General features: G+C 44.5%; 1 protein-coding gene across 1 annotated transcript; it reads left to right on the top strand.

The window, feature by feature from the left end:
- Window positions 1-934: 934 nt before the first annotated feature.
- Window positions 935-27519, top strand: GABRP (gamma-aminobutyric acid type A receptor subunit pi). Its single transcript, XM_070357401.1, is given in 12 exon segments — window positions 935-1100; window positions 1267-1413; window positions 6419-6515; window positions 7186-7304; window positions 11667-11734; window positions 12472-12526; window positions 12529-12688; window positions 14330-14412; window positions 17520-17657; window positions 18118-18270; window positions 18713-18900; window positions 25613-27519. Coding segments are annotated over 10 exon segments (1320 nt in total). The 5' UTR covers window positions 935-1100; window positions 1267-1413; window positions 6419-6462; the 3' UTR covers window positions 25916-27519.
- The last annotated feature ends 150 nt before the right edge of the window (window positions 27520-27669 follow it).

A 27669-nucleotide genomic window follows, 5' to 3' on the forward strand; every position in this document is an offset into this window, starting at 1 on the left:
CAGTGATGTCAGGAGGGTAGGAGGTGCTGAGGGGCATCTTGCCAGCTCGCCCCTGGGGCTCTCCATCCGACTCCCTCCCTGGCCCCCAGCTCTCAGGGTGCAAGGCTAACCCTCCAGGGAATTCCTTGTGCCTTCCCACAGGAAGCCAAGATTGAGTTTCGAGGCCACTGGCTACAGTGACAAGGAGGGCACTTAGTTTTCAGAGAACGCTGTGAAGCACTTCTGTTAGGAGGTTCAACTGGCCAGGGAAGAAGGAGGCTCCTACAGTGGACTCTGTGGGGAATGGGAAATCATCTGAGTCAGGGGTAGGGACAGGGAAGTTGGAGCAGTCTAGAAATCTCTCCAGATTTGTCCCAGAGTCCCTCCAATCTCTTCCTGGGTGGGTCTGCTCAGCCTCTATCCTCTATTCTTTTGACTTCTGTGTCTCTTTTTGAGACTTCACAGAGTGGAAAGCATGAGGTGCTGGGCTCTGCAAGTCTTCTACACAGATAAGGTTCTCTGTTGATCCCAAAGAGCATTTAAAATACATAACCAGGAATCATAATTTTAGAGATGGTCGAGTTCTATGTTATGGATGGGAAGCTGAGGAGTAGAGGGGTGAAGTGGCTTGCCCAAGGTCATACACACTTCAAATTCTCATTTCATTATACCAAGGTAGAGGGGAGTCTCCCGAATCCAGAACCAGAGACTCATCTTCCAGACATGATGGGTGGGTGACCCATTTTATTTGACTTTCGTGGGTCTTTCATCTTAAGAATCTTCTCTGGTCCAGGAGTGTGGCTGAGACACAGCTCAGAATCAAGTCCCTGGCAGCCGGCAGCCCTAGCCAGAGCTGAGAATTCCCACAGACACCTGGAACCTGCTCAGAGCCCCACCCGGGGGAGGAGCTGTGAGAGGCTCCACCCAGCCGTCTGCCGGCAGGTCCTGCAGCTTCCTCTTTCCCACAGAGAGAGCCACTCCATCAGAGAGTGGTTGTGTGTCTGCATCCCAGGGGTCAGGGCTGACGATGGGAAGAATCTCAGGGACCTGGAAGACTATGCCTTACTTGAAAGCCCAGCCTGAAGACCTGAAGGCCCGGTCCTAACGGAGTAAGGAAACCGGTAAGGAAGCTGCTGGCCCCTCTTTGCTTGGAGCGAGAAAAGGGCAGGCGAGCCAAGTCTAAGCCCGGCAGGGACCCGGGAAAGGGGCTGGGGCGGAATTTGCGGAGCACCTCCTTTGTACGAGGCCTCACCGTTGTCTTAAGAACTTTTCCTTTTATTAATACAGTGGAGGGAACTCAACTTCAGAGAGAAGTTAAGCAATCTCAGAGAAAGCACAGAAGCAAGATCAGAACACCTTTGGTCCGATCCTAGAGCCGCAGGTCTTCCTCTCTGTGTCACCACCCAGGACACACACTGGGCAAGTCCAGCTTCTGTGAGTTCTCAAGGTGGGCCTGTGGTGATGATGTCTCTCCTCATCTCAGCCTAACTCAGGTGCCACACCTGCTTTCCAACAAATGGTTCTGTCTATGCAGAAGTGACCGATGACAGGGGCACAGTGCCCATGGAGGGAGGAGGCTAACATGGCAAATTTCAGCTCAGTTCAGTTCAGTCGCTCAGTCGTGTCCGACTCTTTGCGACCCCATGAATCGCAGCACGCCAGGCCTCCCTGTCCATCACCAACTCCCGGAGTTCACCCAGACTCACGTCCATCGAGTCAGTGATGCCATCCAGCCATCTCATCCTCTGTCGTCCCCTTCTCCTCCTGCCCCCAATCCCTCCCAGCATCAGAGTCTTTTCCAATGAGTCAACTCTTCGCATGACAAATTTCAGTTCTCAGTATTTGTGTGATGGCGATTCTGGGAATGGGAGTGGAGACCAGCACATACTGGAATTACTTCTGCTTCATGGGGTCGCAAAGAGTCAGACATGGCTTAGCAATCAAACAACAACAACTGCTTCTCAGAGCCCATCTAGAAAAAGGTGGCCTCAGTCGCCTAGGTGACCCTGAGGTCCTGTGTCTGACACTGTCCTCCCCGAGGTGATGCCAACCTGAGTCCCCTCGGAGCGACACTACAGTCAGCTCACAGCCTGGGTATGTTAGAAAGAGCTTGAGCTTTGGATTCCTGTAGTCATGGTGGAGTCGCCAAAGTCCCCTGGAAGATGGAGAAGGTAGAGGAGAATGAAAGCAGGTGTTTGTTGAGTGCTTTCTATTCCCTTTTGTTAGATGAGAAAACCAATGCTCTGAGAGGTTAACCAACTCAGGGATGCCTGAATCCAAAGTTCAAGTTCTACCACTGGAAGTTGGGTCTTGGCAGAGATCCCCTCAGAGGAGGGTAAGAGTGCATAGGCTGCCCCTACTCAGGAGTGGATCTGAGTGCCTGAGTACCATGTTCCCCACAGACGCAGGAGGCTGGTGGTTCCAGCCAGAATCTGTGGCTGCAAGACAACCCTCTGGGCACTGCCCCCTGGTGGCTCAGTGCACAGCTCTGCCAAACGCCATTCCCCGAGTCTGTATCACAGCTGGTGGCCCAAACCTCCATTCAGGCAGTCAGGTACGCAAACTGCCACCTAAGGGTTGGTGCCTCTGCCACGTGGGACGAGGGCACCAGCTGCACTTGCCACTTAGGCCATGCTGTGAATACAGAACTCCATCCCAGAGATGGGTTTTGTGGAACCCAGTTTAGCTCCAGGACCTGAGGCCTCTCTTCCCAGATATAGCACATAAAAGAGGGGCTTGGAAGACCTGGGTTCAAATCACAGGCACTTTATGGCCATGTGACCTCAGTCAAAACCTTTCACTGATCTGAGAGTCAACTCTCGAAATTAACACCTACTGGGTCAGTTGGTGAGAATTAAATGAGATTAATCACCAAGAGTGGCACCTAGCAGGCATTTAGAGGGCTTTCTCCTTTTCTCCTTTCTTCCCTTATAAAATGAGACATTCTCAGCACTGTAACCAGAGCAAGCAGGTTGAGATGGGATCACCCATCCACGTCTAGCCTGGGTAAAGCTTCTCAGAGTATGAACTCTTTGGAGCAGATTCAAAAGCTCAGGGCCCAGACATTCTGTCTTCCTAACTTAGGGTTGACCACAGGAAACACATGATTCAGCTGGAGTCTTGGAGCTGAAGACTGGGTGTTTCCAACTTACTTGACTGAGGGTGGTACCTTATGAGAGAAGAAAGAGTTGAGACATATCCCAGATGAGAATGCAGCTAATTCAGGCCAGACTAGAAAGAAGTTGTCAGTGGTCATGGGTTACAGGGAGAGACTAAGTGCAGTAAGTAGCAGGGTGTCCGTAGACAAGACTCCACATCTGTCCCCACCATCTGGAGGGCCCCTGGCCTCCTTCATTCACCTGGCAAATGCACACACATCCTTCAGGAACCCGTGACCCTCTCTATGGCTTCCATCCTAGCGCTGTGGCACCGTCCCCCATGGAGCTGGCCGCGCGCTTCCTTTGTGTTCCCTCCTTGAATCCCTTTGCCTCGGCCCCCGTCACAGGACAGTCACCGGGAACTCAGGTCTCCTTCACTGCTCACGCTCCTCTGTCCCCAGCAGACCGCAGCTCTTTGGGGGCCTCACATGAGTCTGATTCATAGGAGGATCCGCTAAGCCTTTGGAAAGTTGAATGAAGGGATAGAAGGCATGGGAGTGCTCCCTGGACCTTCTTAAACATGACTCTGGGATTAAGAGGAAGGACAAGCGTCGGGGAGATGCACTAAAGGGAGAAAGTGTGATTACGAACATTGGTAGATCGATAATGGTGATTTTATGGCTGGTATTGTTGGCGCACAAGCAGGAAAAGACTGAGGCAGGGAAATATGACAGAGTGCAGATTTATAGGAGTTTACACATGTGCAGAGATGTTCATTATTGGCTTTGTAACAGTAAAAGATTCAGAAATAACTTAGTAACCATATAGGACATGTGTTATATAAATGTTAGTACACTGCTGCTGCTGCAGCTGCTGCTAAGTCGCTTCAGTCGTGTCTGACTCTGTGCGATCCCATAGATGGCAGCCCATCAGGCTCCCTGTCCCTGGGATTCTCCAGGCAAGAATACTGGAGTGGATTGCCATGTCCTTCTCCAATGCATGAAAGTGAAAAGTGAAAGTGAAGTCGCTCAGTCATGTCCGACTCTTAGCGACTCCATGGACTGCAGCCTACCAGGCTCCTCCATCCATGGGAGGAGCCATGGATGGAATCTTATGAAATATCTTGTTGCCATCACAAACAATGAGGCAGATCTATAGGAATGACATGGAAAGTTCCCACTGACATTGGGAAAGAGTATGTGTCATGGTACAGTGGTTAAAAGTACTTGTAGGTCAAATATACTTCAACTTTTTAAAGAAATATGAAAGTGAAATAACCATTAAAAAAAAAAACATAAAATGCTAAAAAAAAATAGTGCTTGGCTCAGCTTGCCTGGATTCAGTTCTGTTCTTCACGTGCTATATAACCTTGGTATTTTCTTATCATCTCTAAGCCTCCATTTCTTCATCTGTAAAATGACAATGGTAGTAACTACCTCAAAAAGTTGTTGTGAGGATTGAAGAGGTTCTTGGCATAGTAAAAGCATGCATTCAATATTTAATAAAGATTTGCTTTTATTATTAAGTGAAAATGTATGTAGCAAAAACTGTATGCCATCATTCCAGTTTTGCTTTTAAATCTTTTTCTTCATGCAAAGATATATGTGTACATAAAAATATAGTGGATGTGTGCGTAAAGCAACCGTTAACAATTGTTATTTCGGATGTATGAGACTAGAGAAGTGAGGGAGGGATTTACACTATTTTTTTAAGAGTTAATTTTTTCAGAACTTTTAAGTTCACAGCAAAACTGAGCTCCATACACATACACAGCTTCCTCCACCATCAACATCTCCCACCCTAGTGGTATGTGTGTCAAATTGATACACCTACTTCAATACATCACTGAAATTTTCACATTTGACTGTATACATCTCTAGTTCATTTCCATTCCTAGAATAAACATGTGTTTGTTTTGTAAGTAATGTTAATTAATGGCTGATTTGCACCCTGAGCCCCAGAATGGCAAGACTCTAGAAAGTGACCTTGTTCACAGAGACTACCAAAGAGGTCAAATTTGGGACCTGAGCCCCGCCCCCGCCCTGAGGACCTCCGCTGCTGTCCCCAGAGTGACAGTTCGCAGGCTCGCCTGCCTGGGTACCTGCCTCTCCCAGAGACATCTGACAGCAGTCCCCAAACCGAGGAGGCCAGCCCCTAGGCCGTGCCTCCCCTGACAGTCTGCACGCACATGATGCTCACCCGCACCGGCTAAGCAGCTTCAAAGCACCAGGGAGCAGGTCCGGGGGTGGAGAGCAGTCCGTGACTGGGTCTTGAGGCTGCCAGCCCTGTCTGTGAAGCCTCTGACATTCACCAGCACAGAGACATTTCTGGGAGTGCTGTATTCTCATTGCAATACAGGGATAAACCTGCCCATCTCGCAAGGCCATTGTGAGCACAGATGAGGAGAATCTATGGGAAAATACCTAACATGTTCCTTGGCCCATGGAGGTCCTCAGGGAGTTCTCATTTCCTGCTTAACAGGCCTAGACCCTCCGATATACGGCATGGTCGGAGGGGAGTATGTGGTTGGGATGTCCTTCCTGGAAAATCAGGACAAGGACAGGGTGAGCACTGTCCTGGGCTCTCCACACATGCACCTCAGGACGCACCAGCTACATTTCTGCTCCGGAGAACTGCTCGCTAAACAAGTCCTCAGCCTTTATTTGAAATGTGATTCTCCAACGAAATTGAGTGAGTTGAAGCAATATGGCTGAATCTAGAGCCTGTCATACAGAGTGAAGTAAGTCAGAGAAAAACAAATATCATATATTAATGCATATATATGGAATCTAGAGGAATGGTACCGATGAAGCTATTTGCAGGGAGGGAATAGATGCACAGATGTAGAGAACAGACTTGTTGACACGGTGGTCGGGGAGGAGGAGAGGGGATGAGCTGAGAGAGTGGCACTGACGTATATTCACTATTGTGTGTAAAACAGATAGCTGATGGGAAGCTGCTGGGTAGCGCAGGGGGCTCAATGTGGCTCTCCGTGATGACCTCGAGGGGTGGGGTGGGGGTGTGGTGGCAGGGAGACTCAGGAAGGAGGGGATATATGAATACATGTGGCTGATTCATGATGTTGTACAGCAGAAACTGACACCACACCGTGAAGGAATTATATTCCAGTTTTAAAAAGTGGAAAAAAAATGTGATCTTCCAAAATGAAGGCATTCCTGGATGACATGCAGGGAGGAGCTGCATGTGGGTGTGGGAAGAGGCTGCCCCCAACAGAGGTGGAGAAAATGCTGTACCTGACCCTCCAGGAGGGAAAAGCTGGGCTGGGTGGAGGTGCGCTCTGGGGGTCGACTGCCTCCCACCTGCCCCATCTGCTTCCCCAGGTGGTTTCTACTTCGGCCTCACGCTACACGTGCCGCTCCCCAGCATGAAGCGCAGTCTCCACCTGACCTTCGTGTGTCTGAGTCTCTTCTCTGCACGGTGAGCTCTGCCACCCACAGTGGCCTTGGTCTGAACTGCTCTGTGTTTTGCACTTGGTGGGAGGGGTGGCAGTCCTTTCTACTTACCGACGACAAGACAGATCCTAGTGCCTTCACCCCACTGACGCACCAGGACGTACAGTGTCATGCCATGTTTTTCCGTCTGGAGAAGTCAAGCTTCCAAAATGGTCAGAGATGGATAAATCCCTTTTGTTTTGGGGTGAAGGTTTTGAGTGTTTCCAAATTACCACGACATTATGATACATGGCAAATGCATAATAAAGTGGGGTGAGATAGAGATATGTTTAATTCAGCAGCTGAAAATTGGAGGGTTCTCTTTGGAAGAGTCACTGCTGGTACATGAGCACATGCACACGTATGTGCGTGCTTGTGTGCTCAGTTGTGTCTGACTCTTTGCAACCCATGAATTTTCCAGGCAAGAATACTGGAGTGGGTTGCCTTTTCCTACTCCAGAGTCCTGACCCAGGGGTCAAACCTGTGTCTCCTGCGTCTTTTGCATTGGCAAACAGATTCTTTACCACTGAGCCACTTGGAAGCCTATATAACCACACACATACATGCAAACACAAGCTCAAGTTTCAAGTTTGTGTGTGTGCATGTTGACCCGCACATCAGCACACATGTACACTGACACCTGTTTTCTTCTGCAGGATGTGCGTCCAGGGGAATCAGTTTAACATCGAGGTCAGCAGAAGCAACAAGCTGTCCCTGCCTGGCTTTGAGAATCTCACAGCAGGATATAACAAGTTTCTCAGGCCCAATTTTGGCGGTAGGTCATTCTTTTTGCCCAGGACATCAATTCGAAAGGAACAGGACCAGAGATAATATGCAGATAAGGGTTTTGGGAGACTGTAGTTGACTGCTTTTTCTGATCTAACAGATTGGCAGTGATACAAACAGCTGCCAGTTATTTTTCATGCTGCTCGGGAGAAAGCAGTTTCTCTGGTCTCTCCACCTGCAGGATACAGAAATCCTTCTCCCCAGGGAGGACTAGAGCTTCCTCACTACCCCATACCTGCTCTCTGCCTTCTACCTGCACTTCTGGTATCATTACTCGAGAAACCCACTATGTCTCACCAGGACTGTTCCACCTGTTCTTCATGCCTCAGCCTGCCACCTCAAGACTAACCCTCTACTCTGCCATTCGGATGACCCACCTGGGCCCTTTGCTGCTCAGAATACTTCCTGCTCCCCAGTATCTCCAGCCTAGAGTCCAGAGCCCTTTGCGTGGCACACTCGGCACTTCCCAGCCCCACCTCTATCTGTCTGTCAACCTCATCTCCCCAGCTTCTCCCCGCTATGCCCTTATACAAATGTGCCCCCAGACCTCCTTGGCCTCTCTGGTCTCCATGGTTTTTGCTCAGAGTGTTTATCTGCCAAGAAGAGCTTGTTCCAATTTGACTCCTGGTAAAATGCCAGTTTTCCTTCATGTCTCAGATCAAAGGCTTCCTCTTCTGAGCAGCCCACACAGATTCCTCCAGGCCTCATGCCCTTTCTTCACACTCTATTTTGAACATACTTGTAGATCATAGCTGTCACCGGGTGCTACTGTCACTGGCTTTATGTCTGTCTCGGCTCTAGGCTGAAATCCCTTGCAGAAATCCTGCTTTATTTACTTCACTAGCCCCAGTGGTATCTCAGTGCTCAGCAGGTAGCAAGTTGTCAATTAATATATCTTGAAAAATGAGGCAAGGATGGAAAGAATGAGGCCACCACCTACCTCCTTCTCACAGGGTCTCAGCCTCTCTGTTTGTAAAATGCAAGACTGAACAAGGTGGTTACTAATGTCTTGTTACCTTGAGTAGTAGAAAGAGCCTTGGAGTTGAATAAACCTGAGTTTGGCTCCTGGCTCAACTGCTGGGCAAGCATCTTAGCTTTCTGTAACTAGGGGGTATATCATCTACCTCACAAGGAAGAGTGAATGAAGTGTTTAAATATATCATCAGGATGCCATCTATTTTAATCCCTTTGCCTTCCTGCTCCTCCCTTCAGTTGATATTAATAAAATTCTCAGGTCAGATCTAGGATTAGTGGGTTAGTCCAGGTCCTCTGAGGAGCAGACAATGAGAGGGGATTATCCTTGCAAGATATTTATTGGGGCCATATCTATGACAAAATATGGGGCAGGAAAAGGAGGAAGCTGGAAAGTTGAAGGGGAAAAGGGAGGGAGGGAAGAAAGGCTAGTGGAGGTGCCTTAGACCACAGTGCAGTTCTAAGCGTATTCAGAAAGTCCACCACGGAGTCCTTGAGCAGAAGTTCCCATCACAGGAGTCTCCCATCTCTGTGCCTCCCAGGAGCAGGCCTGCCTTAGTATTCCTAACACGTTCAGGCCCCAGTGGGATGCAGCCCATGGGAAGTGTGGCCTCTGAACAAGTGTGGTGAAAGGTTTCAGAGCACAGCAGCTGGGGCCACCCACACCCCTTCAGGTGGAGATCTGAGAGACCCAGCATCATGGCCACACATTTAGGATTTGAGGTCCTTAAGTTAAGGGACCTTGGGGGGCTTCCACCTCCCCTAGGTTTCCCAGGACCAACTGAATGCTAATGATAAGCCTGGGAGTGTGCACATCTAGTTAGATTTGCTGAACAACTTCTCTGCCTCCCAAATGCCAAACAACTGGGCCAGAACACTGCCCTTCTTGTTGCTGGCTCGTGGACCAACAGGGTGCAGAGTCCCTGGGTAACATACCATTCTGAGCCTGAGGTGGCCCTCAGGGACATGAGACGCACACCCACCTGGGGTGGGATGGGGCAAGGGGTCCTCAGTCAAAAAGAGGGGAAGGCACACCCCCCACCCCTTGTCATGAGCCTTTGGCACTCTGCCTCCTAACAGAACCTACATGTATGAGGCAGTCTCCAGGCCCACGGAGGGGCTGTAGTTCTCTGGAGTAACGTCTGTCCACGCTGGTCTAGGACCCTGAGGTCCCTGAGTGACCAGACCTCCATAGGGCTTTTCAGGGACTGAGCTTGGCAGCACGGGTCTGCAAGCCTCTGCCCAGGACCTGGCCTTGACCTGTTTCCTAGGAGAAAGCTGCCCTCTGGTGGTACTGCTCACTTTTCTAACTGACAGGGAAGAAAGAACAAACTCTGGTCCATAAAGCAGCCAACTGAGGAAAAGCCGGGACTAGACTACCTAGAAACAAACTAAACGTACAAGCCCACAGTGAGCCTGAGGCGCTTGTACATCTTCGGTTCTCCATGTTCCTCGGGGTGGCAACCAGCGCTGACCCACGCCTGCCGTGTGCCGAGCTCTTACAATCGATCCCATGACCTTCCCAACCCCACCCTGATGACCGACATTAGTAGCTCTATTTTAAAGATGAGAAACTGTAAAACAGAGAGGTTTAGCAGTTTGTTCAAGGTCACACTGCTGGGATGTGGCCACTCTGACCCTAAGCTTCTCTTCTTGATGCAACACCTTGCTGCCATGAGGGTCAGAGAGCCACTTAGCACCTTAACTCCTTCAGCACCTTCCAGGGTCTGCCCTGAAAGATCTACCCCTTTCCTACCAAGTATTCAGTTAATTATTTTTAATTGCACTGGCTTTAAAACTCCAAGTTCTTACCTATACCCTGCAGCTTGATTTCCTTCAATTAATAATTAGGCTACTCTCTGATTTCTCCCAGTTTGATGTGGTGAAGCATTTTGAATTCCACCTCTCCTTCTCCTAGTTAATGTGTTGTCACAGTTCCCTGAGGTACCCCCAGTTATTATCCCAAGTAAATGCTTTCCACCTATTAACCTGATGAGGAAGGTTGTTTCTTTTCCAGAATTAGCTAACATCATGGAAGAGAGGGGTTAGGGAAGGGAAATGATATTTACCAAGTGCATGGTATGACATGATAGAAACCATGCTGGGGGCTCTGTACACATAATTATTTCTGAGCACCTTCTGTATGTCTAGCTAGGCAACCATTCGTGCATATTCTGGCTCGTCACCTGCAAAGAAGCTACCACACACCTTCTCTCATTTAACCTTTTCCATGACCCTCTGATGTCATTAGCATTATTCAAACCTGCGGGTGAGAAAGCTGCAGTTCTGAAAGGTCTGCTAACTTCCCAGATCAAAACTCACATCTTCCTGACTCCTGGACTTTTGTTCCACATCTCTAGTCTCAGGGAGAGTAAACATTCCTGGCCTGGCCACTGAGAATGGTGGCTCCCATTCTTCTTCACTTCTTCTTACTTCACTTGAGAGGTAAGACAGGCACCCTCAGAAGTCAGGCCCATCCGCCCAGACTCCAGGATTGAGGCCCAGCATCTGTACACCAGACCAAATGGGGATGGTTCTGCAATTGTAAATAGTTTAAGGTGCCTGGAGAGCACAGGAAGAGGAGAAAGATGTCAGGAGGTGAGTGGAAGCTCAACCATGAGCAGTCTTGAATGCCATCTGGTGGTAAATTTACTTGGTTGAGGGAGGGAGATATATTTGTGTACAAGTTCCCAAATCTCTATTACATTTTGAAATAAATGAGTCCCTCACAAGCACCATAGGAAAAAGTCCTCCAAGTAAGAAGTAGCAGATACCATTCCATTCCTTCAAATAAACACTAATGACTCTAATGTGGTCTCGCTTCTGCGTGTTTAGCTAAGTGTATACATGTGCGTTGCTTTTTCATACAAAAGAGAGACACACCCTGTATGGACATTTCTCCTGCGAGGGGGAGGATAGAAATTAATCTTTTATTTATAAGCTTCTAAAGTGTTTAAAATTTTGCAATAGATCACTGTTACTTTTGAAATTTTCCAAGATATATGTATTTCTTATGTGCATATTTGCCAAGTTGCTTCAATTGTGTCTGACTCTTTGAGACCTTATCTGATTCTTTGCAACCCCTTGGACTGTAGCCCACCAGGCTCCTCTGTCGATGGGATTTTCCAGACAAGAATACTGGAATGGGTTGCCTTTCCCCTCTCCAGGGGATCTTCCTGAGCCAAGTATCGAACCTGCATCTCTTGCATCTCCTGCATTGCAGATTCGTTACCACTAGCACCACCTGGGAAGCCCATATATTTCTTATATATTTTTTTTATTAATTATTAATGTATATAACTATATTTCTTAACTGTGCTAATGTTACCGAATCTGTTTATATTTCTATTAAGGCTTTCTGTTTTTTCTCCATTCTTAGGAGAACCTGTTCAGATAGCACTGACTCTGGACATTGCAAGTATTTCCAGTATTTCAGAGAGTAATATGGTAAGTGTGCTTCCCTCGCCTTCCACCTATTGAGCCCCTTCCCTGTGTTTTATGAGGAAGCCCATTCTAGCTATGCAAAACAGAACAGAGACTTATTGGAATGGCAGGAACTGGAGACCTATCCTGAAACTCAAGACAGTGGAAGATGCTTGTAAAACAAATCTTCTGAGTATCAGAGGAAAAGTGGATTCAAAGGCTAGGAGTGGGGGGGATGAGGGAGTGGGTGTGCTGGGTGAGGGATAAGAATGGGGAAAAATAAAATGCAGGGAGGAAGCCTAAATATCACATGGTTCCTCACAGAGCAGGAGACAAGCTGATGAAAACCAATAATCACGTAACTTCTTCCAACCATCTTCTCACTTAAGAGAACACATTTTAGGCAAGGTGACACTACAGGCAGTTTGCCATGAGAGTCCGCTGTAGACCCCAGGTAAACTGGGCAACCTTGAAAAACTTACTGTGGCCTTTGTGATCAAGGGATAGTAAGTTAAGGCCCTGAACATACTCCTATGCGGCTCCCTTTGGGCAGTGGGTGTTGTTATCTGGAATAAATATGGTGCTTTGTCCTCATATAGCTGCAGGCCACCACCTCGAGGCAAGCTTCGTTCACCCCTGTCTACTGTGGCCTGTGCTCTTGATCTCAGTGGCGGTGGGGAGGGAAGTAAGACGGGACCCTTTTCCTTGCACTTTCTGAGCTTTCTCCTTCCGTCCACTTCCTCTCCCCGGATGCCCCTCAGGACTACACAGCCACCATATACCTCAGACAGCGCTGGACGGACCAGCGGCTGGTGTTCAAGGCAACAAGAGCTTCACTCTGGATGCACGCCTAGTGGAATTCCTCTGGGTGCCAGACACCTACATCGTGGAGTCCAAGAAGTCCTTCCTCCATGAAGTCACTGTGGGGAACAGACTTATCCGCCTCTTCTCCAATGGCACAGTCCTGTATGCCCTCAGGTAACTGGGCACCTGTGACCTCAGGGTTGGAGGGGAAAGAGCGGGGAGGAAAGGCAAAGGATGTTCTGACCAGTCTTCAGTAACCACCTCCCCTTCTCGTGGGCCTGCCTTCTTAGGTCCTTGTCCCCAGAGCAGAAGGGCCCTTTCTCAGTCCAGTTTGGCTCAACAAGTCTCTACTGAGAATGTGTGCTCCGTGCCAGCCCTGTGCTGGATGCTGAGGCCATGGGGCTGAATCAGATGTTGTCCTGACACAGACACATAAGCAAAGGAAGTCAGGGCACTGGGGGCCTGAGGCAGGAGTGGGACAGTGGTTTGGGGTGATGTTAGAGGAGGTTTTCGCAGGACTCTAAGCTGAGTCTTAAAGAGTAAAAGGAAGTTAGCTAGGAAGAGGGAAGGGGAACAGGAAGCGCAGACAGAGAGGTGATACAAAGAACTTCCTTTTCCTGGGCACAGCAGGGCAGTTGGTGGCCACAGAATACATCTCTACTTAGGTGAACTGTTCTCATACAGATAGAAAATCAAAGTACAGTCCTCCAAAGCCTCACCACCTGTAGTCATGGGTTCTGCTTTGCCCCTTCTTCAAATCCCCGAGGCCAAAACTTCCTTCCACCCTTCACAACTTCATCAAGTTGTTGTTTGGCGGCAACAGGAAGGATGCCCCTAAGGTGCTCCCTGGGGCAGCCTACAGGCAGAGGACTCACCACTGCCTCTGCCAGGGTTAGACAATGACTGCAAGCCAAACGCTGCTAGAGGCCTTCAGTAGAAGGCTAGGGACCATGGACAGAGGAGCCTGGGGGGCTACAGTCCACGGGGTCGCAGAGTCGGACACGACTGAGCGACTTCAGACATGCACACACAGGGACCAAATATTCATGAAAGTGAAAGTGAAAGTCGCTCAGTTGTGTTCAACCCCATGGTCTATACAGTCTATGGAATTCTCCAGGCCAGAATACTGGAGTGTGTAGCTTTTCCCTTCTCGAGGGGATCTTCCCAACCCAGGGATCAAACTCAGATCTCCCACGTTGCAGGCGGATTCTTTACCAGCTGAGCCACAGAGGTCAGCCCAAACCTCAACAACTTTTTCGAGAAGTCCAATAGACCTCTCCCTTGACCCTAACTCCAATTAATACTAAGGTGCCCCTTCCTTGCGTTCCCACAGCATGTGTGAGTGTGCATGTGCGTGTGTGTGTCTCTCTGTATTATTGCACATAACAGTGCAAGTACAAGGATAACAAATAATGGATGATGGTTAATAGCCTGGCTCCAGAGTCAGACAGATTTAGGGCAAGTCCCTGCTCTCTGACTTTAGGCAAGTTTTTGACTCTCAGAGCCCAGAATAAACTGGATGCAGAAGGATCTCAAAAAAGCCAATGAATGATTCTGTTTTGTGATATTGTTGCAAGTTTGTCTCTGAATTGCCAACATTCTAACTTTCTGCACTCTGGACTCTGGCTTTAACCAAGTCTCTCAAGTATTGCTTAGTGCAGAAAAACTCAGGACCGCTGTGAATGTGGGCACCAAGTCACACATTCACTCTAAGAGTCAAGGTGAAAGTTCTCTTGGAGTGGCCCTTAAGAGGGAGGGTATACTTTTTATAGCATCCTTATAACACTCTCTACGAACCCATTTTTCCTTTCTTAGAATCACAACAACTGTTGCATGTAACATGGACCTGTCTAAATACCCCATGGACACACAGACATGCAAGTTGCAACTAGAGAGCTGTGAGTATATGTCATGTGGGCCCCTTAGATGAGTTTCTGGGGTGACTTAGATCTGTGTATGTGTGAGGAGTGTCCTATTCATAGTAGACTTTCTCTCCTTGATGTTGATGACAATGGGTTCATCCCTTCTGGGTGTATGTCCAGAGAGATTTAGAGACTTTAAAAAATAAACCTTTCAACATTATGTCTTTGGGAGAGGACCCCTGTGCATTGGCACCAAGTATTTCCACCTACAACTAGACAGGACAGCAAAGCAAACAGGAGTCAATAGGACTAGGAAGGAGTCTCAGAAACTACTAAGTCATGGAAGCCAGGAAGAGCACAGCAGAAGAACTGGCAGATATACAAAACAATCATCGACCTTTATTGCAAGACTGCTTTAAACTTCTAAAATAAATTATTTGATACACATAAAGCTTAATAGCATAGTGCCAGTAAGTGGACATCCAAACTGCATCCTGGGGATTTGCTTATGATGAAGAATGAGGATTTACTCTAACTTGATGGGTGTCAGATGAATTCCTGGCCGTCTGAGTGATCTTGTGGTTCCTTTGTAAACCACTCCGAAATGCCTACCATGGGGAGGTGGCACCTGTGATACAAGTCCTAGGGAAAAAATGCCACAGACAATGATTATTAAGGCGTCAAGGCATGGCTTGCACAAGGAGGAAAAACTGTAGTCAAGCTCTGGAAACCCCTGGGTGCTTCTTACATGAGGACACCAGTGGCCAACATCCGAGAAACAGAACCATTATGAGACAGCGGTCATTTTTCAGAGGTAGACATTTAATTAAAGACTCGGGCAGGCAGATTAATTACCTTATTGATTAAATGCATGAAAAACCTTCTTGAAGCAATGCAGCTGTTTGGGGGCAGACTAAAACTTGAGGTTAACAAAAAGAGAGCTCATTTTCAGCCCCGTGTACAGAGAGCAATTGCCCTCCATGGGTGGCTGTGCTCATCTCAAATCTCAGGAGTGAGATTCTCCTGGAAACTCCAGCACTCTGCTTGCACAAATATTGTCCCCAGTGAGCAGAGGAAGCTTTCCCTGACTCTGGGTTCAGAAACCTCACCAAGGGCTTTTTCCTGAATGCTATCCCTAGAAAAGAATTGATACCATGCCACAATTGCCCATATCCACCCAGGGAAAGAGCAATGAGAAGGTAATGATTGTGAGCATTTACCAGTCACTTTGCCCACAAAGGTCCATATAGTCACAGCTATGGTTTTTCCAGTAGTCATGTACAGATGAGAGTTGGACTATAAAAATGCTGAGTGCTGAAAAACTGATGCTTTCAAATTGTGGTGCTGGAGAAGACTCTTGAGAGTCGCTTGGACATCAAGGAGATCAAACCAGTCAATCCTAAAGGAAATCAGCCCTGAATATTCATCAGAAGGACTAATGCTGAAGCTGAAGCTTCAATATTTTGGCCACCTGATGCGACGAGCCAACTCACTGGAAAAGACTCTGATGCTGGGTGAGGGCAGGAGGAGAAGGGGGCGACAGAGGATGAGATGGTTGGATGGCATCACCAACTCAATGGACATGAGTTTGAGCAAACTCCAGGAGATGGTGGGCAGGGAAGCCTGGCATGCTGCAGTCCCTGGGGTCACAAAGAGTAGAACACAATTTAGTGACTGGACAACAACCCCACCATCAGTTATGAAAGCAAAGTATCTAAGTAGAGGCTTGTATAACTTACTTTTTTAGATACTTTTTCCCTTTGGGATTCCAGACAAAATGATACAAGCAGTACAAGTTGCTCTGACTTGTTTCCACCTTTCAGCTGTTATGAACGACAGTGCTGTGAACATTTCTGTACAAGTCCTTTTATGGACATGATTTGATTTCTCTTGGACGGATACTTAGGAGTAAAACGCCGGGTCAAATTTATGTTTAATTTTTCAAGAAACTGTCAAATCGTTTTCCAAAGTGGTTGCTCCATTTTACATTTCCACCAGCAACACTCTCACCATCTATTACTGTCTGTCTTTTTCATTACAGCCATTCTGGTGGATGTGAAGTGGTATCTTACTGTGGTCTTGATTTGTGTTTCCCTTAAGACTAATGATTTTGAGAATCTTTTTATGTGCTTAATAACCACTCATCTGTCTTCTCAAAGGTACCATCTGAGGATTAAATGAGATGATAATGTTGTAAAGCACTTAGAAAGGTAATTGCTTACTAAGCAATAGATATTATCATCATCATCCATGGGCTTTGGTATTAAACTTTCTTGAGGTCCAGTACAGGTTTGTTTCTCATTTGCTTTGCTGTCCTGAGAAAGTTATGCAGTCTCTCTGAATCTGATCATTCTCATGTATAAAAGGGACAAAGCATTACAGTTCCTCAATTCTAAGGCACAGCATGTATCGAATAGGAACACTGCAGAAAAAATGTAGGCTCTAAGCTCTACTTAATATATAACAACTGTGAGATCCATTTCAATTTCATAAAATGTGAAAAAAAAAGTTTTAAATAATGAAGAAGTATATAGCTCTACTTTGCAAGCTTGTGAGAATCTTAGAGACATAATATGTAAAGGACTTAATGTAAATGTTTAATAAAAGGTAGCTATTATTACTATCACCAACTATATTAGTAAAACTGCTTTGAGGTTTATCAAATACTTATGTTTGCAGACATCAACAAAGTGGATGGCTGAAAGTTTTTTTGGGTTCTTTTTTTGTTGTATTATGCCAATATGAAAATATGAACAGGCCAAATGTCCCTGAGAACCCCCTCCAAATTAGACTGTCCTGAAAGGCAATAGCTACTATAGATCTTTGTGAGTTCACAGATACGTGTTCAAAAATATCATTTAAATAGTGATAGAGGCCGTTTCTAGTTACTCATCATCTACTAGGTGTATACAATGCTTAGCGCAGGACTGGTTCTCACTGACGGTGAAAGGCCCCAGCAGGTCGTCTCATTCTGGGCACACACTGCAACTACGCTTGAGAAATCATGCCGGGCTTTGCGTGGGATCGTCCCTGGACTTACACCATCAAGACAGAGCTTCTGTTGTCTCTGCCTCACAGCGTTTTCCAGACCAGTCCAATCTGCCACCTTCTTGCACTGATCAGGGCACTCTTTCACTCGGCAGGGGGCTACGATGGGAATGACGTAGAGTTCAGCTGGCTGAGAGGGAACGACTCTGTGCGGGGATTGGAGAACCTGCGGCTTGCTCAGTACACCATACAACAATATTTCACCTCAGTTACCAGATCACAGCAGGAAACAGGTAACTCATAGGACAATCTGCACAAGGGCAAAGTAGCCTAGTTGTATTCTGAGTCAGAAATATCACGTCTTTTTCACTTGGCCCCTTCTGGGCCCAAGAACCCCTCTGTGATATGCCAAGCGTTTGGGCTTGGCACTTCTACCTGCTTCACACCCACTACTGAGGTGGTCCCAGGGGCTCACAGTCTAGTGAAGCAGGTGTCCTGGAAACCAGCAGTGACGCTGCAGGAATACTGTGACAGAGTAAGGCACGAGAGGCTCGCGGGTGGGGGCATCAGCACCCCCGTAAACGCCATACTATACAACCACAATTTCTTTCATTGAAACTATAATGACAGTTCATTGTTAACTATGTTTTGGTGAACAATGGATGGTTTGAGGCAAATACAGCGAAGTTAAACATCCCACAGGGAATGCCGGGTGAGTAGGGTTGATCTCTTATCCCGTGTTCACCCTATCAGGAAATTACACACGACTGGTCTTGCAATTTGAGCTTCAGAGGAACGTCCTGTATTTCATTTTGGAAACCTATGTTCCTTCCACTTTCCTGGTGGTGTTATCCTGGGTCTCGTTTTGGATCTCCCTTGATTCAGTTCCTGCAAGAACCTGCATTGGTAAGTAGTCCCAATGGGAGATTTCTAAGAACTGGCTTATTAGGTCTTATTTTTTTTAACTTTCTGCCATTCTTTTATTTGATATTCACAGGACAGTTCTAGGAGCTGATTTCTTGAGAGAGATAAAGAGAGACCACGTTAGGAATAGTGTATTTTTAAACTTTGTTTTACAGTGACAGATAAGGAAGAATGGTTATTTTGTTTACTGAACACCTCCCTCCAGTGAGAAGACGGAAATATTTAGAAAGTCGTATCACTCATACCTGTACAAGATGGGCAAATCAACTCTTTTCCAGAAGCCCACAGCCTTTTCAGAATGAGCTCTGCCCCATTTCTGAGTCCTGTCCCCACGCTGCCAGCTCTTGAGTGGAGACAGTTTGCCAGGTGGAGAAGGCAGGTGCACTGACCACTGTCGTGGGTACATTGCTCACTTTTTCCCCAGGAGTGACCACCGTATTGTCAATGACCACACTGATGATTGGGTCCCGTACTTCTCTCCCGAACACCAACTGCTTCATAAAGGCCATCGATGTGTACCTGGGAATATGCTTTAGCTTCGTGTTTGGGGCCCTCCTGGAATATGCAGTTGCCCACTACAGCTCCTTACAGCAGATGGCAGCCAAAGATCGGGTAAGAATTTGAGGACTCTGTGTATAATTCATCACCTGTGCCATATACTGGTCTGTCGAGAAAACCAGGACCTGGTTCCTGACCCCCAGGGATTCACTTTGCACCAGTGATTCTCATCTTGTTCAATTGTGGGAATCTGACAGTCATGACACCTTTTTAACAAGACTACTCTTTTTGCCAATGAGATATTAATATGCTTAATTTTCTCACAGAAAATAACTGTTATCTGTATGCAACATAAAATCACAACCACGAGAACAAGCATCCATGAAAAACCTAGGATCAAATCAAACATGATCAGCTGCTTATAAATTCCAGATTAATATGTATTTACTATTTATTCTTTTGTTGCCTTCTTGTTTTCTTAAATTATACAAGCAATGGTTTACAGAAAAATGTATGGAAAAATTAAACTGTGGCAAACTTCATGATTAGCGTATTTTTCTGCTAACAGGCAGAGACTCATTATCTGGCTTAGCAGTGAAACACCATGGTTCATCTCTCAGAATAATAATGATTATTATCAATTGAGCGTGTATGTGCCAGACATAGTCACAAGCTCTTTGCAAATATTATGTCATTTAAAATGCTCATGGTCATCATGTCATGGTCATGTGCTCAGTCATGTTCGAGTCTTTGTGGCCCCATGGACTGTAGCCCACCAGGCTCCTCTGCCCGTGGGATTCTCTAGACAAGGACATTGAAGTGGGGTGCCATTTTCCACTCCAGGGGATCTTCCCAACCCAGGGGTCGAGCCCACATCTCCTGCATTGGCAGGTGGATTCTTTACCATCTTGTAGACACCTGTTAAAAGTGCTCATAACAACTCTGTAAGGCTATCCCTATTTTTACAGTTGAGAGTTCTGAGTATGGGAAGATAAGTAATTTATTCAAGGGGACAAAGACAGGAAAAGGCAGAGCTGAGATTTGAACCTAAATCTGCTTGGCTCTGAAGTCTGACACATCTGTTATTCCCACTTGCAGTGGGCAATGGACCATGCCCTTAACTATTATTCTCTGCAGCCTCATGGAACCCTGGAATTTTTTGGAAGCCCAGTTTGATAGACATGGCCATACTAAAGCTCCTGCTAACAGGCAAAAAAAAAAAAAAAAAAAAAATAGGGATCCAATGCAGAAGAGCTGCCCACCTTCAGCAAAGGGCCAGGATGTACAAGGTTTAATGGGGAGAAAAGGAGGATTCAGAATAGCCCAGAGATCCAGTTGACTTTTCTCTTGTGCTTGACTATCGTAAACAATGTTTCACACAGTCATAGTACTCAAGTACTAAAGGCAAATGATCATATGTGCCAGCCAAAGAATATTCATTTATTTTACTCCCTGTAGGCTTTCTTTTTTAAAAAATTAGTTTTTTAATTAAATTTATTTTTTAAATTGAAGTAGAGTTGATTTACAATGTTATATGAGTTTCAGGTGTACAGCATAATGATTATTTTTATATATACTACTCCATTAAAGTTATGACAAAACAATGGCTGCTATTGCCTGTTCTATACAATTTACCCTTGCTGCTTATATATTTTATACATAGTAGTTGAAATCATGCAATCCCATACCCCTGTCTTGCCCCTTCTCTTTTCTCTTTCCCTCCCATAATCACTAGCTTGTTTTCTCTATCTGTGAGTCTGTTTCTCTTTTGCTAGTTGTATTCATTTATTTTTTTTCACGTATAAGTGATATCACAGAGCCTTTGTCCCTCTGACTTATCTCACTGAGCATAATGCTCTCTAGAGCCATCCACATTACTGCAAATGACAAAATTTCATTCATATTTATGGTTGGCTAATATTTCATTATATATGTGTGTATCTCACATATTCTTTATCCGTTGGTCAGTTGAGCTACACTTGGATTGCTTCCATATCTTGCCTATTGTAAACGGTGCATCTCTGAACAGTGGAGTGCATGTATCTTTTTGAATTAGTACTTTCATTTTTATCTGGATATATACCCAGGAGTGCAACTGCTAGATCTTATGGTAATTCTATTTTCAGTGTCTTGATGAACCTCCTTATTGTTTTCCATAGTGACTGCACCAACTTACATTCCCAACAGTGTACAAGGATCCCCTTTTCTCCATGTCCTAACCAATATTCATTTGTAGACTCTTCGATGGTAGCCATTCTGACAGATGCAAAGTGATGTCTTATTGTTTTGATCTTCATTTTTCTAATAATTAGATATGTCAAGTATCACTTGCCTGTTAGTCATTCTGTATGTCTTCTTTGGAAAAATGTCTCTTCGGGTCCTCTGGGCATGTTTTTGATAGTGTTGTTTTTTTGATATTCAGCTGTATGACCTGTTTATATATTTTGGATATTAACCTCTTGCTGTTCATGTCATTTGCAAATATTATGTCCCATTCAGTAAGTTGTCGCTTCATTTTATTAATGGTTTCCTTAGCTGTGCAAAACTTTTAAGTTTAATTAGGCCCCATTTGTTTAATTTTTGCTTTTGTTTCTTTTTGTCTTGTGAGACTGATCCAAAAAAATATTGCTATGATTTATGTCAGAGTATTCTCCCTATGTTCTCTTCTAGGAGTCTTAGGGTTTCAGCTCTTACATTTAGATCTTTAATCCATTTTGAGTTCATCTTTGTATAAAATTAAATTTTATACAAAATTTAAAATTTAATTTAATTTTAAATTTTAATTAATTTAATTTTAAATTTTAAATTAATTAAAATTTTTCTAATTTGATTCTTGTAAACGTAGCTGTCCAGTCTTCCCAGCACTACTTATTGAGATAACTCTTTTCTCCATTATATGTTCTCATCTCCTTTGTCATAGATTAACTGACTGTGAAGTGGATTTATTCTTGGGCTCTCTACTCTGTTGTGCTGAGCTGTATGTCTATTTTGTGCCAGTACCATGCTGTTTTGATTACTGTATGTTTCCATCTTTGTTTTGTGTTACAGATTTTGTTTGATGTCTGTTTTGTTTGATATGAGTATTGCTACCCTGGCTTTTTTATCATTTCTGTCTGCATGAAATATCTTCTTCCATCCCCTCACTTGCAGTCTTTGCATGCATTAAACTTTTTTGTAGGCAGCATATAGGTGGGTCTTGTTTTTTAATTCTATCACTCACCCTGTCTTTTGTTTGAAGCATTTAGTTTATTGACATTTAAAGTAATTATTCCCTTCCATCCAGGCTTCCACATAACATTGAGCAGTGTTCCCTGTGCTCTACAGTAGACTTTTGGCGGTTATCTATTTTAAATATAGCAGTGTATCTAGGAGGGAGCTCAATGAATTGGGAAGAATGGATACATGTATACGTATGGCTGAGTCCCTTTGCTGTACCCAAAACTATTACAACATTGTTAATCGGCTATACTCCAATACCAAATAAAAAGTTTAATAAAAAATAAAATAACTACCGACAGTTATGTACTTACTGCCGTGTTATTACTCATTTTCTAGTTGGGTTTTTTTTTTTTTTTTGGTTCTTCTCAGTTCATTTCCTTTTTTGTTTCTTTTCTTATGGTTGAAGATTTTGTTTAATAACATTCTTACGTTCCTTTCTTTTTCGTTTTTGTGTATCTGTTGTAGGTTTTTGACTTGTGGTGTCTACTTATTTTAAACTGGTAGTAATTTAAGCTCAAACACATTGTGAAGGAGCTGCATTTTTTACTCCCTTCTCCTACACTTTGCGTTTTTGATGTCATAGTTTACATCTCATGTGTCCTTCAACTGTTTTTTGCAGTTATAGTTGTTTTCACAATTTTTTTGTCTTTTAATCTTCACACTGGCTTAATTAAGTGGTTGAGCCTCAGTTCTTACTGTACGTTTGCCTTTCCTAGTAAAGGGATTAGGATTATCCCTTTCCTATAGATTCTTTCTTCTTTTCCACTTAGAGAAAATCCTTTAACATTTCTTCTAGGGTAAGTTTACTATTGATGAATTGTCTTAGTTTTTCCTTGTCTGAGAAGTTCTTTATCTCTTCTTCAATTCTAGATGATAATCTAGAATAACCTGGGTTGCAGGTTTTACCCTTTAGAGCATTGAATGTCACACTCTTCTGGCCTGCAAAGTTTCTGCAGAAAAATCAGCTGACAGATTTATGTGGGATCCCTTGTATATGATTCTGTATTTTTCTCTTGTTGCCTTTAAAATTCTTTCTTTATCGTTAACGCTTGGCATTTTAGTTATGTCTTAGTATGAATGTGTTTGAGTTCATCTTGCTTGGGACCCTCTGTGTTTCCTGTACCTAGATATTTGGTCCTTGTTTGGGTTTGGGAAGTTTTTAGTCATAATTTCATCAAATACATTTTCTATCCCCTTCTCTTTCTGGGACCCCTATAATGTGAACATTGATACACTTGATATTATCTCAGAGTTGTTCTCTTTTTTTTTTTACTTGTTTTTCTTTTTGCTGTTCTAATCAGGTGGTTTCTATTATTCTATCTTCTAGATCATTTATGTGTTCTTCTGTATCATTTAGTCTGCTTCATTCCTTCTAGTGAGTTTTACTTCAGTATTAAATTCTTCACTTCTTTTTCTTTTGGCCACACTGTGTGGTTTGTGGGATCTTATTCCCTGACCAGGGGTTGAACTCAGGCTTTCGACAGTGAAAGTGTGGAGTCCTAACCATGGATATCAGGGAATCCCTAAGATTGGGTCTTTTTAAAAATGTTTTTTAGTTCCTTGTTAAAATTCTCACCATGTTCATCTATTCTTTTCCCTAATTCAGTTAACATTATTAATAATAATGTTTTGAATTCTTTATCAGATATTGTTTATTTCTGTTTCATTATTTTTTCAGGGGATTTCTTTTGCTCTTTCAACTGAGATCAGTTTCTTTGACTTTTCATTTTGCTTAAATTTCTCTGCCTCTATGAGTTTAGGTGAAGCAGCTGCCTATTGCAGTCTTGCATAGGCCTTATGTGGGTATGTCCCTACACAGAGTGCTTTCGCTGGGAAAGCTGAACTTGGTGTGGAAGCTAGTCATGTCTTTCCTCAGCATGTGCTGGCAGCTGTCACCTTGGTGGAAGGTGGGACTGCAGATGGAGGGGCTAGAGCTAGAGCCTGGTGTGCGGTGTGACTTCCTTTCTGCCCGGTGACCCTCCTCACCCTGTTAGGGTGGGATCTGACCCCAAGTTGCTGGAGCAGAAGCCCTGAGGATTGAGCTCATGCTGGCTCTATCCCTTTTAAATGTATGCTTTTCCCTCTCCCAGCCCCAGGGAGGTGCTGAAGGAAGGGAGGCCTACAGGCTGGGTAGGCTGCAGAGAGAGGTCCACGTTCTCTCTGATGTACTATCTGGGCAGGTACCAGCAATTGTTGCCCTTGCTCTGCTCGGGTGCAACCTCGGGTCCAGGTCCTCTTTTCCTTCGTAGCTGATCACTCCTCCGGCCTCTGCCACCCCAGCCCTGCTGTGAAGTCGCACCGCAGGGCAAGCAGGACCCATGTAGACTCTCTGTGTGGACTGGGGGCAGTGAGCTACTGTGTATCAGCCATTGTCAGAGGCCTGGGCTGCTTCTGATGTGCTGCTGGAGTAAGAGTCAACAACGGCTGCCACCACCCCACCCAGGCTCTGCCCTGGGATCAGGCTGCCTCTGCGTTCCACAGCTGAGCTTTCTTTCCAGTCCACGTGCTGTGTTGTTCCAGCTATGGTGGAGAATGGCAACTCCATGGGATTGCAGGAACCATCATTATTTCTGTTTGTGTGGCAAAAACCTTAAGACACTGCTGATTTCTACTAACTTCCATAATCAGTTATTCCCTTCTCCCTGGAATAAAATGAAATCGTCAAATACCTACTAAATGCTTTACGTAATTTACACCATTTAATCTTCCCATCACTCTCAAGAGGTAGGTATTAATGTCATCAACATTTTGCAGGCAAGGAAATTGAGTTCTAAAGGAATTGGGGTGACTAAAATGTCACAATAGTGAAATACAGAATGGGATCTGAACCCAGGTCAGTATCTTCAAAACCTGAGCAATTAACATTTAGCACCCTAGAGAAAGAAATGGCAACCCACTCCAGTATTCTTGACTGGGAAATTCTGTGGACAAAGGAGGCTGATGGGCTACAGTCCTTGGGGTCACAAAGAGTTGGACACAACTGAGCACACACATACACACACACACTCGGCTCTGCACATCTAGAATGGGCAATGGTTATTCTCCCCATTATACAAGCTGATGGCTTAAAGACAGGTGCCTATAAGCAGGATATCAGGACTGCCACGTCTTGCTTACCAGACAATGAAAACCGGTGACAAGTTCAAGTTTGTCTTCTGAGATAAGTTGGGCAGGATTGTTGATTATTTCACAATTCAAAACCCTAGTAATGTTGATCGATATTCCAAACTACTATTTCCTTTGATTTGTATGGTAAGCAAGACACTCAGTACTGCTCTCTCTTAAACCTAATTATTCAATATTAAGACCTCTAAGTATGTGAATTGATGTTGCTTAGTCACTCAGTCATGTCTGATTCTTTGCAACCACATGAACTATAGCCCTCCAGGTTACTCTGTGCATGGGATTTCCCAGGTAAGAATACTGGAATGGGTTGCCATTTCCATCTCTAGGAGATCTTCCTGACCCAGGGATCGAACCCACCTCTCCTGCATTGGCAGGTGTATTCTTTACCGTTAAGCCACCAGGGAAGCCCCACGTATATAAATACCCACTTACTTACTTTGCTAAGTCATCTGTCACACTAACCACCGTGTTTATGAACTAGGGGAAAGCAAAGGAAGTGGAAGAAGTCAACATTACTAACATCATCAACAGCTCCATCTCCAGCTTTAAACGGAAGATCAGTTTTGCCAGCATTGAAATTTCCGGAGATAACGTTGACTACAGCGACCTGACAATGAAAACCAGTGACAAGGTCAAGTTTGTCTTCCGAGATAAGTTGGGCAGGATTGTTGATTATTTCACAATTCAAAACCCGAGTAATGTTGATCGATATTCCAAACTACTATTTCCTTTGATTTTTATGCTAGCCAATGTATTTTACTGGGCATACTATATGTATTTTTGAGAAGATGTTGAACTGTTTGCAAGCCAAAGATCATCAATAAGCAACGTAATAAGGTAAACGATATTCTAAGCCAAGTGTGCACCCCAACTAATGGCGCCGTGAGTGACTAAAATAACATTTGAGCGTTTCCCCTCAAAGAATGGCTCACCCAACCATTATTTAAGCTGTGGACAAGTCCCAGCACCATGTCTTTTAATAGAAATATCTACCCATTTATTTTTTATTTTTACGAAAGACATCCCTATGGAGCCCAAGATTACAAGCCTACCAGGACTGGCTTCTCAGTGGCTCCCTGGTCTTCATTTAACTCATACAAAAGAGGAAAAGGGAAACTATTGCATGTATTGAGTCAAGTGGCAGAGGTTGTTTCTAAATCACACATGCTATTTACTAAATCTCTACAGTGCTTAAAAAATACATTGTTGCTTAGTTGGGGAGTAACATTTTCTAGTTTTTGGTTTTGATTAAAATGAAATGTGGGCTTAAGTAAATTAACTGAAAGTCAGTGCAGTAAATACCAAGATGAGTTTTTAATATAGTGTCTATTGCCACAGCAGAACTGTCCACATATTCCAATAAGTCCTACCATTGAAAATCAAATATAAGTGAAGAAAAATTTAGTGGACCAATAATCTCAAACATAAATCTCTTCTTTTATAAGATATAATGGATTCCCCAAACTGGGAGAGCTCTGGGGCTTCATTCCCCCATTTGACATGTCTTATCATTTTACTATTATATGCAACCCTATCCTAAACAATACTGAAGCCGTTTCCCCACATCATGGGAAAAATGGAGGAACTTTTAAAAAACTTATTCTAAGAGTCTTTATACAGACTATTGTCATGAAGCCTTGCAGAATCAAGTCCAATTCTATCTGCTGCTTCAACACTGAGCAACAGTTTGCCAGCAGCAGATCCCCTGCATCCTTCCATGAGGAGCTTTTATCCCTATGCTCTAATGACAAGGAAGGATGCTTATTATAATAGATAATGAGCTGCATCACCCAGAAACAAGTGGCTTATCACAAGTGGCACCTGATCTTTCTAGCTGGACTACTTTGAGTGGCTTATCCTGCCTCAGTAGGAGAATTTTGATCCTGGGTCCAGAGCTTTCTGAGTCAGTAGCTTGTTACAGAACAAGGTGCTGCAGGTGAGCTATCTTTTCCCAGCCCAGCCACTCTCACCCTAACAAAAGAAACACCTTATGTGCATCCCTGCCTCCTGGCCTCGCTCAGCCGAGGGTACCATAAATGGTAATTTGTGGGTGTGCCATGATAAAGGCCCAATCTTTTAAAAGAATCTTGCCATCTTTAATTCTTTAGCTTCCTTTGCTAATAAATGTATCCTTTAACTTTTCCTTTCAGAAATAAACTATGGCTTTGGAAGATCATCCCTCTCCTATCCCTGTACCACAGGCTCTCATTCTTTCCCCCTTTATGATACTGCTAACAATTCAGTTTCTGTGGGTTTGATCAACTGAGGTTTTTAAGCAAAATGTTTCTGATGGGAATGGAAGAATTAAAGAGGTGGATGCAACTGTATGGTTCAATAATATTTGTGATTCTTTTTAATAAAGATTGAAAGGAAATATCTGTTTTGAAACTCCAGTCAAGCACTATATTTTTTAAAAAGGTATAAAGATGTGAAACTGTGAAATAAATATATCATATCAGCTACATACCAAGTCAAGTGGTCATCTATAGAACATGTTTAAGATCCCATTTTGAAAAGTTGTTCATCATAATACAAACT

The sequence above is a fragment of the Bos mutus genome, chromosome 20 (genome assembly GCF_027580195.1).
Source record: "Bos mutus isolate GX-2022 chromosome 20, NWIPB_WYAK_1.1, whole genome shotgun sequence".
Classification (NCBI taxonomy): domain Eukaryota; kingdom Metazoa; phylum Chordata; class Mammalia; order Artiodactyla; family Bovidae; genus Bos; species Bos mutus.